Source organism: Arvicola amphibius, chromosome 10 (assembly GCF_903992535.2).
Source record: "Arvicola amphibius chromosome 10, mArvAmp1.2, whole genome shotgun sequence".
In the NCBI taxonomy this organism is placed as follows: Eukaryota; Metazoa; Chordata; class Mammalia; order Rodentia; family Cricetidae; genus Arvicola; species Arvicola amphibius.
The window spans coordinates 78,423,733-78,435,126 of record NC_052056.1 but is presented as its reverse complement, the minus strand read 5'-3'; the positions used below and the strand labels follow the sequence as shown (position 1 = coordinate 78,435,126).

Sequence of the window (11,394 nt, the reverse complement as noted above, 5' to 3'; positions counted from 1 at the left end):
ACTTCCCAGTGCTGAGAGTTTAGTCAAATTTATGCACGGCTGGGATCAAACTGAGGGCAATGTATATGCTAGGCAATCAGTCCATTGACTGAAACATAGTCGTGGGCCTTATGTGCATTTTTTCTGTAAACCCAAAATTGCTCATAAAAATACATTTGAATATTTATAAAAGCTATTTTATAAGAGAAAGCACTGGGGAAGGAAGGGGATATTTTGCTGGATGCCAAGGGCAGAGCCTACTCCATAATACCTTAGCAGGCCTAATGTGTGATGTCTGTCATGGTGTGGAAGCTGCTGCTGCTGCTGCTGCTGCTCCAGGCTGTACCCACGTTCCAGGATAGGAAGACAAAGGTTATTTTAGCCTATAAGGTGAGCTCAGACTATGTCTTCCCACTGTATGCTTATTAGGTAGTAGGCTGGAATCTAGTTCACAGAGGCCTGTGGCAGGGTGGGGAAGCCAGGGCCTGGATGGTCTGGGCAAGCCCAGTGGGGAGGGACTTGAGAACACAGACCCTAAGTCGCACGATTGTAAAGTGTCTGAGGATACACCCTACTGCTGCACCTAACCCTCCTGCAACCCCATCTGCCAATGGAGCCCCGAAGACACAGCAGATTGGAGAAAGCTCCAGAAGTCAGGGGAAAAGGACTCTCTGAGGATCTCCCATGATTCCTTTCTGTGCCTTTGCACACACCCCCAAATCACCCAGTGCTGTGTCCTATTGCTCTGTGCTCTCTTTTCCTCTGCCTTCTCTCCTGTGTGCCCTGGTGTGGCTCCTCGCTGACCTCTGGCTGCGGTCTCCTTAGCAGTTAACCTACAGCCAACGTGCTGTTTTTGTTTTAAAAAGCAAGACAAAAGCGATGTGGGTGAAGCCCCCTGGTCTTCCTTTGCTAGCTCCTGACTGAGCTAACTGTGTGACCCTGGGAAAGTGATTGTCTCTGAGCATCAGTTTCTTCATCTGGTATCAGAGGTGAGCCAGACAGCGCAGGATTTGTCTGTAGTGCTTCCTGCCCATGCCCTATTGCTCTGCCGCTTAGTCCTACCTTCTATCTCAGCTTGCCTTCTGTGCACCTGGCCTATAAAAACAGACACTTTTGGGGGTGGAGGGGCTGGGTTTTGTTTTTTTTTTTGAGACCAGGTTTCTCTGTGTAGCCCTGGCTGCCCCGGCATGCACTCTAGACCAGGTTACCCTTGAACTCAGAGATTTGCCTGCCTCTGCCTCTCAAGTGCTGGGATCAAAGGTGTGTGCCACTCGGCTCTGCTAAGATGTTCTTATGCTCTCTCCCCACTCCTCATCCTTCCCCTGTTGCCATCTACCTTTTCTGTCTTCTCCTTTCCAGGTCAGACAGCTCATCTTGAATTGAAGGGTGGTTGATTTAAAGAAGCCAAAATGGGTGGTGGCGGTGTCTGAACGGAGAAGCCCTTCTGGGGACTGAGTCTGCTGAACTGCCCTGGGGCAGGTAAACAGAATTGGAATGTTTCAGGTGATTGGAGAGCTGTGTGAACACAATTCTGAATGTCAGAGTGACTGCTGTGTCACCAACAGCTTGAACCCACAGAAGTTCTGCACACCCCAGACCGTGTTCTTGCAATGTGTGCCCTGGAAGAAGGTGACTGGGGCCCCTAGTAACACCCAGGGAGGGAAAGCAACCAGCAGGGGACACCTTCTGGCCCCACTTCTACCTGTTTTTGGATGAGCTAAAGGAAGTGGCCCCTATGGGGGGCGGGATATAAGGGGGTCCCCAAGGGTGGTAGAGGGAAGGGAGTCCCTGGCAGCAAAAAATGCTGGTCTCCTGCTCACTCACAGCCAAATGGACACTTCTGTGAAGAACACTCAGAATGCTACAGCAACTGCTGCATCAGGACTGGCGACAGCTCTAACAGGTTCTGCTCAGCAAAGTCCATCTTCTTGCAGTGCGTGTCTTGGCGCAAGGTGAGCATGGAGCAAGGGAACAGGCCACCTGGTGAGAAAAGGGAAAGAACGACCTCACTGGGACTGGATGATATCTGACCATCTCTCTCCAGCAAGAAGGGGACAAATGCCAAAGCCACTCAGAGTGCTGGAGCTTATGTTGCCTCCCACTGAGCGAGAACAGCTCTCCCCTCTGCACAAAGAGAACTGGGCTCTTGGCCTTGTGCCTGCCAGTGGTAAGTCACCCACCCCAACCCCCACCTACTCAAGCTGCAGAGGGCAGATCCCACCAACAAAGGGCACAGTGACTGCTTGTAGTTGTGTCCCTGTGCAGTTGCTAAAGTGGAGGAGACAGGTGGAGCAGGCTGGGGGGTGAGGTGACAGTTCCTGAACCAGGCACTGAGCCCTCTGGGTGTGAAGTTACACCCAGATAAAGGTCTGTTGATCCCACCTGGAGGGACCAGAAGCTTTCACAAGCCAGGAAGCTGGTGTTGAAAGTACCAGGAGATGGGGCAGAACCAGTCTCCAGGCCTACAGGAGTGTGTCTATATCTGTACATGTGTATTATATCTGTATGTTCTGTCTCTCTCTGTCATAGCTCTGTCTCTGTCTGTCTCTGTCCCTCTATCTGTCTCTCCGTATCTGTGTGTCTGTCTGTTTGTGGTATCTATCAAGTAAAGGTATCATTACAACTACCAAGTAGAAATGTCTCCCAACTTCTCTCCTTCCCATCTCCTTTACTTTCTACTGGTTCTTAGTGGAGCCAGAGGACAAGGGAGGACTATGGAGAATGAACGCTGTGGGAATCAGCAGCAAGACTGTATGCATGGGCTGTGTATGCCATGGGTGCCATGTGGAGTTAAATACATATTTTTCTGTTTGACATCATATTACCAACCTGTACACAGGGGTCTATGGCTCCTAAGGTTAAGAATATGGTACCTGCTGGGTGGTGGTGGCACATGCCTTAAATCCCAGCATTCGGGAGGCAGAGGCAGGTAGAGCTCTGTGAGTTCGGGGCCAGCCTGGTCTACAAAGTGAGTTCCAGGACAGGCTCCAAGGCTACAGAGGAAACCCTATCTCCAATAACCTAAAAGAATATGGCACCTGCCAGAAGAGCCCCCCTCCTGTTGGATCTGCTTTAGCTTGATTACCTCTAGGGACATCCTGGCACAGTTTAAATGAAGGAAAGAGTCAGGTAGTCATAGCGTCTGGACCCAAACAAGGGTACTGTGGTTAGTGCTTAGGATCAACTCATGTGATTTTTCTCTCTGATCTTTGCTGTCCTTTAGTGAATGAACAAGAGCTTGCAACCACAGAACTAAAACTGGACTTCAGAGAGCAGAGAGTGCTCTGTTCGCATCCATGCTGTTCCCTTATTTCTAAAAATCTGTAGAAATTAGAGATGTCTGTTGCTTGTTGTTAATATGAACTTGAGTCTCACAGCTTCTAAGAACAAATTATAGAATTGCTGATCAATTACTACACAGAAATAAAAACTACTGATTGGTGATAAAGTATCTGTGCAATCCATAGTGCTCTCTCTCTCTCTCTCTCTCTCTCTCTCTCTCTCTCTCTCTCTCTCTCTCTCTCTCTCTCTCTCTCTCTCTCTCTCTCTCTCTCTCTCTTATTTAATATGGATAGTGTTCTGCCTGCATGTAGTCCTGCAGGCCAGCAGAGGGCGCCAGACCTCAGTACAGACGGCTGTGAGCCAGCATGTGGTTGCTGGGAATTGAACTCGGGACTCCGGAACAGGAACCAGTGCTCTCAACTGCAGTACCATTTCATACAGGCTGCGTTTCTTTGGCAGTTTCTCCAGTGTGAGCTGCTGAGGTTCCCCTTACTCTCCAACTTTGACCCAGGTCCACCTTTGTTGTCCACACTTGCCCATGCTGGGCTAGCTGAATTTGTCCCTGTTAAGCTCCCTTTCTTCTTCCTCCCTTCCTGATGAGCCCTCTGTAGAAGGGGGTCCTTCAGTTCCATTTGGCTTATGAGTCCAACACCTGCTTTATATTTTCCTAGACTCCTCATGGCCAGGGCCCTGGACCTTTGCCAGGCTTCACTTAGACTGCTGGGTGTTTGAAGGGGAATACCACAGTCTCTGGTCTTCCTGTGTCATCAGTGTCTTGTGCCATCCCTGTCTTTCCCTGAGCATTGCGGAGGAATGTGAAGGTGATACTATGAACAAAGCTGCGGTTGGAATCACCAAAAGAGTTTGAGATGTTGGTGTCTTTCTTTAAAGATGTGGCCCAGCCTGGTCTGCTCAAGGCTGTAAGTTTAAACCCCAACACCACAAAAGAAGATGCCTTTTGGTTACTAACTTAATATTAAAGTATTTATTACATCAACTATAAGACATACTATATACACGTATAAGTTCAAAGTGGTAATATGCAATTTTTAATAATTGCTGACATTTCTAGGACATTTTATTTCCAACCTTTTGGCTTCAACATTATCTTTAACCATACTTACAAAACAGTATTTTGGGGCCAACAAGATGGTTTAGTGAGTAAAGGCACTTTCTACCAAGGCTGACAACTTGAGTGCTATCCCTGGGATCTACAAACTGCCATCTGATCTACACACACACACACATACACACACACACACACACACACACAGAGAGAGAGAGAGAGAGAGAGAGAGAGAGAGAGAGAGAGAGATGGGGCCACGCCTTCTTCCTAATGAAATAAATGCAAGCCTAAACGAATAAAATATCATTTTGTGATGTCTACTAATGAAAGAAAAGAAAATTAGATGAGTCTTTCCACTGAAAAGACTGAGGTAACCTCACTCCCCGATGGATGTTTCTCAAAATACATAACTTGGGACTCAGTAGTTACCACGAGGACTCTGTGATGGTTCCTCTTGGTTGTCAACTTGACACATCAGGAATCAAAACACAAATGACAAACCTGTGAGAAGGTTTTTTGTTTGGTTGGTTTTGGTTTTTCAAGACAGGGTTTCTCTGTATTGCCCTGGGCTGTCCTGGAACTCACTCTGTAGACCAGACTGGCTTCAAACTCACAGACATCTGCCTGCCTCTGCTTCCTGAGTGCTGGGATTAAAGGTGTTCACCACCACTACCCAGTCTATTTTTTTAAAGCAAGGTCACAGGGATACACAATGAAAACCGTGACCTGAGAGTGAAGAAGACACAGGAGTAAGGCATGAAGGAGCCTTGAGTCACAGGTTTTTGATGTTTTCTTTGTGATGCCTGAGTCCAAGGACCCCCAAGAAGACCACCTCGGAGCCACACTTCCGAATGCAAAAGCAAGGTTTTGTTCATTAAGTACGAGCTAGCATGGGTCCTCTGCCTCACAGTCTGACACAGCAGATGGAGGGAGAAGGACCTTTGCAAGGGGCTTATAAAGCTAAAAACCACAAAGCAATCGCAAGGTTACAGTCTCAAAATACAACATTACTTACCCTATATCACCATTGGCTAAAGGTGAGGTAAAGCTCAGCTGTTAGCTCCTGACAGGCTATTAGTATCTAAGGGGGATAACAACAGGCCCCTGGTTACGTCCTCCAGACATCTGCTGACCCTGTGCTAACCGCAGGGGCAAAACAGTGGTTAACCAGGACGTTTGAAGCAGATGTTGTTTGCGTACCCTGGTGGGTATCGTGGTCACTTTGACCAGGGCAGACAGTTTCTTATGAATGTTTATGATTTTGCTGGACTGCATTCAGCCCCCTAGTTAGGGTCCTGTCTAAAATGGAGCTTTTTTTCAAAATGGAGTTTGTTTTGTTCCTTCATTCTTTAGAAATCATTTCTAGTTAATGTTAACCAGTTCAAGGCCCTGTGCTGTTCCAAAAATAGCCACCAGGTGGTGCTGCGACCTTGGTAGGGCAGAAACACCTTGGCAGGAAAGCATCTGATTCAGAAAACAAAAACCACAGGCAGTGGTGGAACAGACTGCCGTGGTGCCCAAGCTGCGCTGTGAAGATCTGCTCTGTAACACTTCTTTTTCCTGATGAATAGTTCCAGCTTGAGCCAAGTGGATTGTAAAACAAACACAAGGAAGAAGGGGATCACAGCTCTGCGAAACCCCAGGCTGGAAACCTTTAAGGACCAAGTCACCACGGGCATTGAATCTCTGGAGTCAGCGATCAGGGTTGGCTGGGGAAGTGCTTCCTAGGGTTGAGACAGAAACTTGGTCCATGGAAAGTAAAAAGCTGACGGGCTGATTCAAGGTGCAGCAGGCTGGGTGTTGTTGGTTCCTGGAGAGACTTTCCAGGGCAGTGGCACCTCAGAAGTGCTTTATGGCTTTAATACTATGGTGGTGGAAAATGAGGTGGCTGTTGCTCAGTACGTTTTTATTCATGTCAGGAAAGACTGAAGTCTACAATTACCATCACAGACCATAGCTTAGCAGAGCCATTGGCTTGTCCTGTAGTGTTACCTCAAGAACACAAGCTGCCAGGTCACAGGATGGCAAGGCTGGTGAGGCTGCAGGAAGAGCACCTGGTCTTGGAGGCAACCAGGGGCTGCTCCTCTTGCTAGAAGTTTAGAGCCTACTGTGAACGTGGAACTGAGGATGGAAAGTCTATTTATTGAGTGAGGAGAGGCCCCAGGAAGCAGTGAACTACACAAACAATGAAAAAGAGCAAATGTGTTTATCAGGTGCAGGAAGCAGATGCTTGAGGCAACAGTTACTGAAAGGCTGGGTGGTGGTGGCACAAGCCTTTAACTCCAGCACTTGGGAGGCAGAGAACTCTGTGAGTTCGAGGCCAACCTGGTCTACAAGAGCCAGTTCCAGGACAGGCTCCAAAGCTACAGAGTCTTGAAAAACAAAACAAAACAAAACAAAACGAGTTGCTGAAAGGCAAAGGGGAAGTTACTCAGAGCTTTGACAGTACCTTAGGGGTGAGTCGGGTCTGGGAGTCCCAGTCCACTCCAGAGGCACATCAAACTTGGGGAACTTTATAGCTGGGCATAGATGGGGGGGGGGGGGGCTTTGTCTTCACTCACAGCATCTAGAAGTAAAATGGATGTTGTTTGGGGTGATTTATGTAGGACTCAGCCATGACAAACTTAATGGAGGCCTGAGTTTCAATAGTTTACCCCAACGCAATACCTGGTTGCAGAAAGGACCACAAACTGAGACTACCCAGGTACTACCCAAGAACAGACCATCCAAAGGAAATTCCTATAGTTCCAACCATTGTAGATAGGACCATTTGCCAGCACACACCCATCACTTTTCACCAGGACATCTCTAGATAAATGTCAGCCAATCAGGGGTCCTGAACCTTAGAAACCCCTTACCCCCAACTTTACTACTATAAAACCCAACTCTAACTGAGCTCGGGGCTCTCCGATTATTCCAATACGCTGGATACACGGAGTTTGCAAACTTGCATAAAATAAAGGCTCATTTGTAATGATTTAAGTAAAGAGTAAAATGCTGCAAGTCCCTGAGTGGCAGCAGTGGGCTGAGGGCCATGAGACCACGCCCCAGGTCCCTGAGCAGTGGCAGGCAGTGGGAAGCAGGTGCAGGCAGGTCCTGAGATCACGGCAGGCCACGGAGACAGCTGGGTCCCAGGCAGGGAGCCACATGGTGGGCAAAAGACCTTGATGGGGCAGTCAGTTCCATGAGGAAAGACAGACAGATGGGCACACCACGAGACCATGCCACAGGTCTCTGAAGGCGGCTGGTCCCGGGCAGCAGAGCCTTGTGGTGGGCTAGAGACAGAGACATGGATAGGCGCACCATGCAGAGTTATATTTAGTGGGTTATGGAGGGGAAAGGGAAGAAGAGCAGAGAGAGGCAGAGAAGAGAGAGAGAGAGAGAGAGAGAGAGAGAGAGAGAGAGAGAGAGAGAGAGAGAGAGAGAGAGAGAGAGAGAGAAGAGGGGAAGGGAAGGGAAGGGAAGGGAAGGGAAGGGAAGGGAAGGGAAGGGAAGGGAAGGGAAGGGAAGGGAAGGGAAGGGAAGGGAAGGGAAGAAGTGGGGAGAGAGAAGCTGCCTCTTTGAGAGGGAGATGGAAAAGGAAAGGACTCAGGCTGGAAGCTGAAGATCAGCTACAGGGGAAGGAGTAGGCGTTGCTGTCTCTTAAAGGGACAGAGCAGACCATTACATCATTGCTTTTCCAAACAGGACTCAGTCTCCTTGTTGGCTTTGGGAGACTTCACGGATCTGGACATAACAGTTTCATGCAGTTGCAGCACTGGAGGAGAACTGATAGATATAGCTTGCACCTCCACTTCTAAGGGAGCAGGTTTCTGCTCCAGCACCAATTTCTTCATACAGACTGCAGTTTCTTTCAGCGGTCTCGTGCTTTTGTTGCTGCCCACTGGATCTAAGATGTCCTCTCCCAGTGACATTTCATCTTGCCCTAGTCCAGCCCCATGGCTCCTTTGTTTTCACTGAAGCTGGTGTCTGGCAGCTGCGGAGGAGGCTATTGGCTGGAGGCCAGCTGCAGGCAGGTCAGTGAAAGCTGAGAGTCCCACACGGTATGGGTGGCTATGGAATCTAACGGGCCAGTTCTGCTTTCTTGTTTCTCATGAGGCTGACTGGGCATGTTCAGACTTGCCTTGAATTAGAGTTCTATTGTCAAATCCAGTGAGTTAATGATGTACTCTTTGTCAAGGGTCATCGCCAGCTGTGTCGTGTCCTCATTGCAAGGACGCTCTCTGGGCCCAGGTTTTCACAGAGATGCCCAAGTAGCAGACAGTACCCTGAATGTTGCCCATCCAAGGCAATCATCCACAAAAGTGACAATCTACTCTAGAAAGGAATGTCCATACCACATTATGCCCAAATCTGCAAAGTCCCCCAAAAGCCAACAAGGAGACCGAATCTTTTTTAAAAATATTTATTTATTTATTATGTATACAATATTCTGTCTGTGTGTATGCTTGCAGGCCAGAAGAGGGTACCAGACCCCATTACAGATGGTTGTGAGCCACCATGTGGTTGCTGGGAATTGAACTCAGGACCTTTGGAAGAGCAGGCAATGCTCTTAACCTCTGAGCCATCTCTCCAGCCCCCTGAATCTTGTATATAAAAGCAAAGAGCCTTTATTTTACAAAAGTTGCAAACTCAGTCTCTCCACATGTCCAATGTTTTGGAATAAACGGAGAGCCCCAAATTCAGAGTTGGGTTTTTATAGTAGTAAAGGTGGGGGTGAGGGGTTTCTGAGGTTCAGGACCCCTGATTGGCTGACATTTGTCTAGGGGTGTCCTGGTGAGTGTGTGCTGGCGACTGTGTGCTGGTGAGTGTAGATAGCTACAGTGGTTGGAACATTAGGCATTTCCTTTGGATGGTCCGGTCTTGGGTGGTGCTTGGGTAATCTTAGTTTATGGTCCTTTCTGCAACCAGGTATTGCTTCAGGGTAAACTACTGAGACTCAGGCTTCCATGAAACTTACCGATGGCTGAGTCCTACACTGGCAGATGATAATGTTTGGAAGTAAAGAACTTCCTTTGGGTGATCTGTTCATATTTAGCTTATCATGGCTGGCTCCTACAACCACACTAATGAGGTGCCAGTATTAGGTAAGGACCCATGAGGACCTTGCATAAGCTTGGAGCCGTCCTTTCTGTAATGATTCAGCCACACAACACGGCTGACACTTCTGGGTTCCAGGGCCACCCACGCACATGCAGACAAGCCCTCAGGCAGAAGTGCCTAATGGCCCCGGGAATCTTAAAGGACCCTGTGTGACCCACATGCAGCATGTTTACATTATCTACGTATGATGCAGCTGCGTGAGCCCTTGCACACATGCGTGAGCTCCGTCATCTGTGTATGATGCAGCCACATCATCCCCCTGTGCTCATGTGCTAGGCAGCCTTTAAAAGCTGGACGTGCTATCTTCAAGCTCTCTCTCTCTCTCTCTCTCTCTCTCTCTCTCTCTCTCTCTCTCTCTCTCTCTCTCTCTCTCTCTCTCTGCACACTGACCTCCTTCACCAGGCCTGCACCTCCCCCCCACATAAACTCCTAAGTGGGTTTGTTGCATGTTTCCTTTTCACTCGTGCCAGGTAATTTCACTTTCTTTGCTCAGGCCTTGAGGAAATGTGTACCTTGGCTGTCACTCAGTACTCATCTACATGAATCCCTAGACACAGGGATGATCTTAGCTAAAGGACACCTGTTGCTCACACCTAATGGTGAGTTCTATGGCCTCTTGAAGTGGTTCTGCAAGGCTGACATCTGAACAGGGCCCTGTGAGTGGCCTCCAAACCCACTCTAGTCAGGGCTCTAGCAGAAAGTATAAAAACAAAGTCCTTAAAAAAAAAGACAGGGTGTCACTGTGTAGCCCTGGCTGAAACATGCTATGTTCTCACAGAAATCCACCTTTCTCTGCCTCTGATGGGATTGAAGGAATGTGTGATCCCACCTGGGTGACAAAGTATTCTTTCTTTCTTTCTTTCTTTCTTTCTTTCTTTCTTTCTTTCTTTTCTTTCTTCTTTCTTTTTTTTAAAATCCCACTCATTTCCCAGTCCTTCCCTATCCTTGTAACCTCCCACAAAAGAAAGTAAAAAATTAAAATTAAAAACTAAACAAAAACAAAAACATCATGCCGACCCCTCTGGGCAGTGACCTGCTCCTCTATCAACTGTAGCCTTCTCTTACACCCATCGCAGCTGTTGCTTTCCAGCTCTACTACACATGTACCTCTCTGCTTGTCTGTCTTTCCTGTCCTCCATCATGTACTCATTTGTCGTAGTGGCACTGGGAGCTGCAGTGTGTCACCCTTTTGCCCAAACAGCTTTACTTGCAAATGTTTATTGCAATGAGTCATTCATTGGTCTGGTTCAAGACCTCTTGGCTTCTGCTAAACTATCAATACTGGACCATCACTTAGCACGAATTCTAATTGGTGTTAATAATAAAAACCCAGAGTCAGATATGTTAATGCTGAAAATCAGCGAAGCAGAGCAGCCAGCCCTTAGAGAGTTGTTTTACCTCTAGCAATGCTCAGACCAAAGGGGCGATCCTGTCCACCAGACTGCATCTCTCCATTGCATCTGTCTCCACCAGGTGACTGCAGCCCTCTCCTCCCGCCTTATGTTCCTCTCTCCACCCAGCCATATCACTCCTGTCTCCAGCTCCCTACTGCTGGGATTAAAGGCATGGGATTCCAAGTGCTGGGATCACCTATGTGTGAGCTCTGTTTCTCTTTTAAACAGATTCAATCTTGTGTAGCCCAGGGTGGCCTTGAACTAATAGATCTCTTTGCCTGATCTGCCTTGAACTAACAGATCTGTCTCCTGAGTCCTGGAATTGAAGGAGTGTTCTACCAATGCCTGGCATCTAGTGGCTTAGCTCTGCACTCTGATCTTCAGGCAGGCTTCATTTGTTAAGACATGAACAAAATATCACCACCCCTCACTGAAACTCCTCTTGGATATCTTGCTGTTGCCCAAAGTCATGGTGATCCTGAGGCTATGGTTCCTCCGTAGGACCAGCCCTTCACATGCTCCAGCAGCTCACAGACGGGGTAGGTGTTGGGGGTGGGCCAATTCAGAGGC

General features: G+C 48.1%; 1 protein-coding gene across 1 annotated transcript; it reads left to right on the top strand.

The window, feature by feature from the left end:
* Positions 1-270: 270 nt before the first annotated feature.
* On the top strand, positions 271-2,218 carry Lrcol1 (leucine rich colipase like 1). Its single transcript, XM_038344446.2, has 4 exons — positions 271-369; positions 1,483-1,608; positions 1,806-1,931; positions 2,024-2,218. The coding sequence occupies exons 1-4, from the start codon at positions 271-273 to the stop codon at positions 2,216-2,218; spliced, it is 546 nt and encodes a 181-aa protein (XP_038200374.2).
* The last annotated feature ends 9,176 nt before the right edge of the window (positions 2,219-11,394 follow it).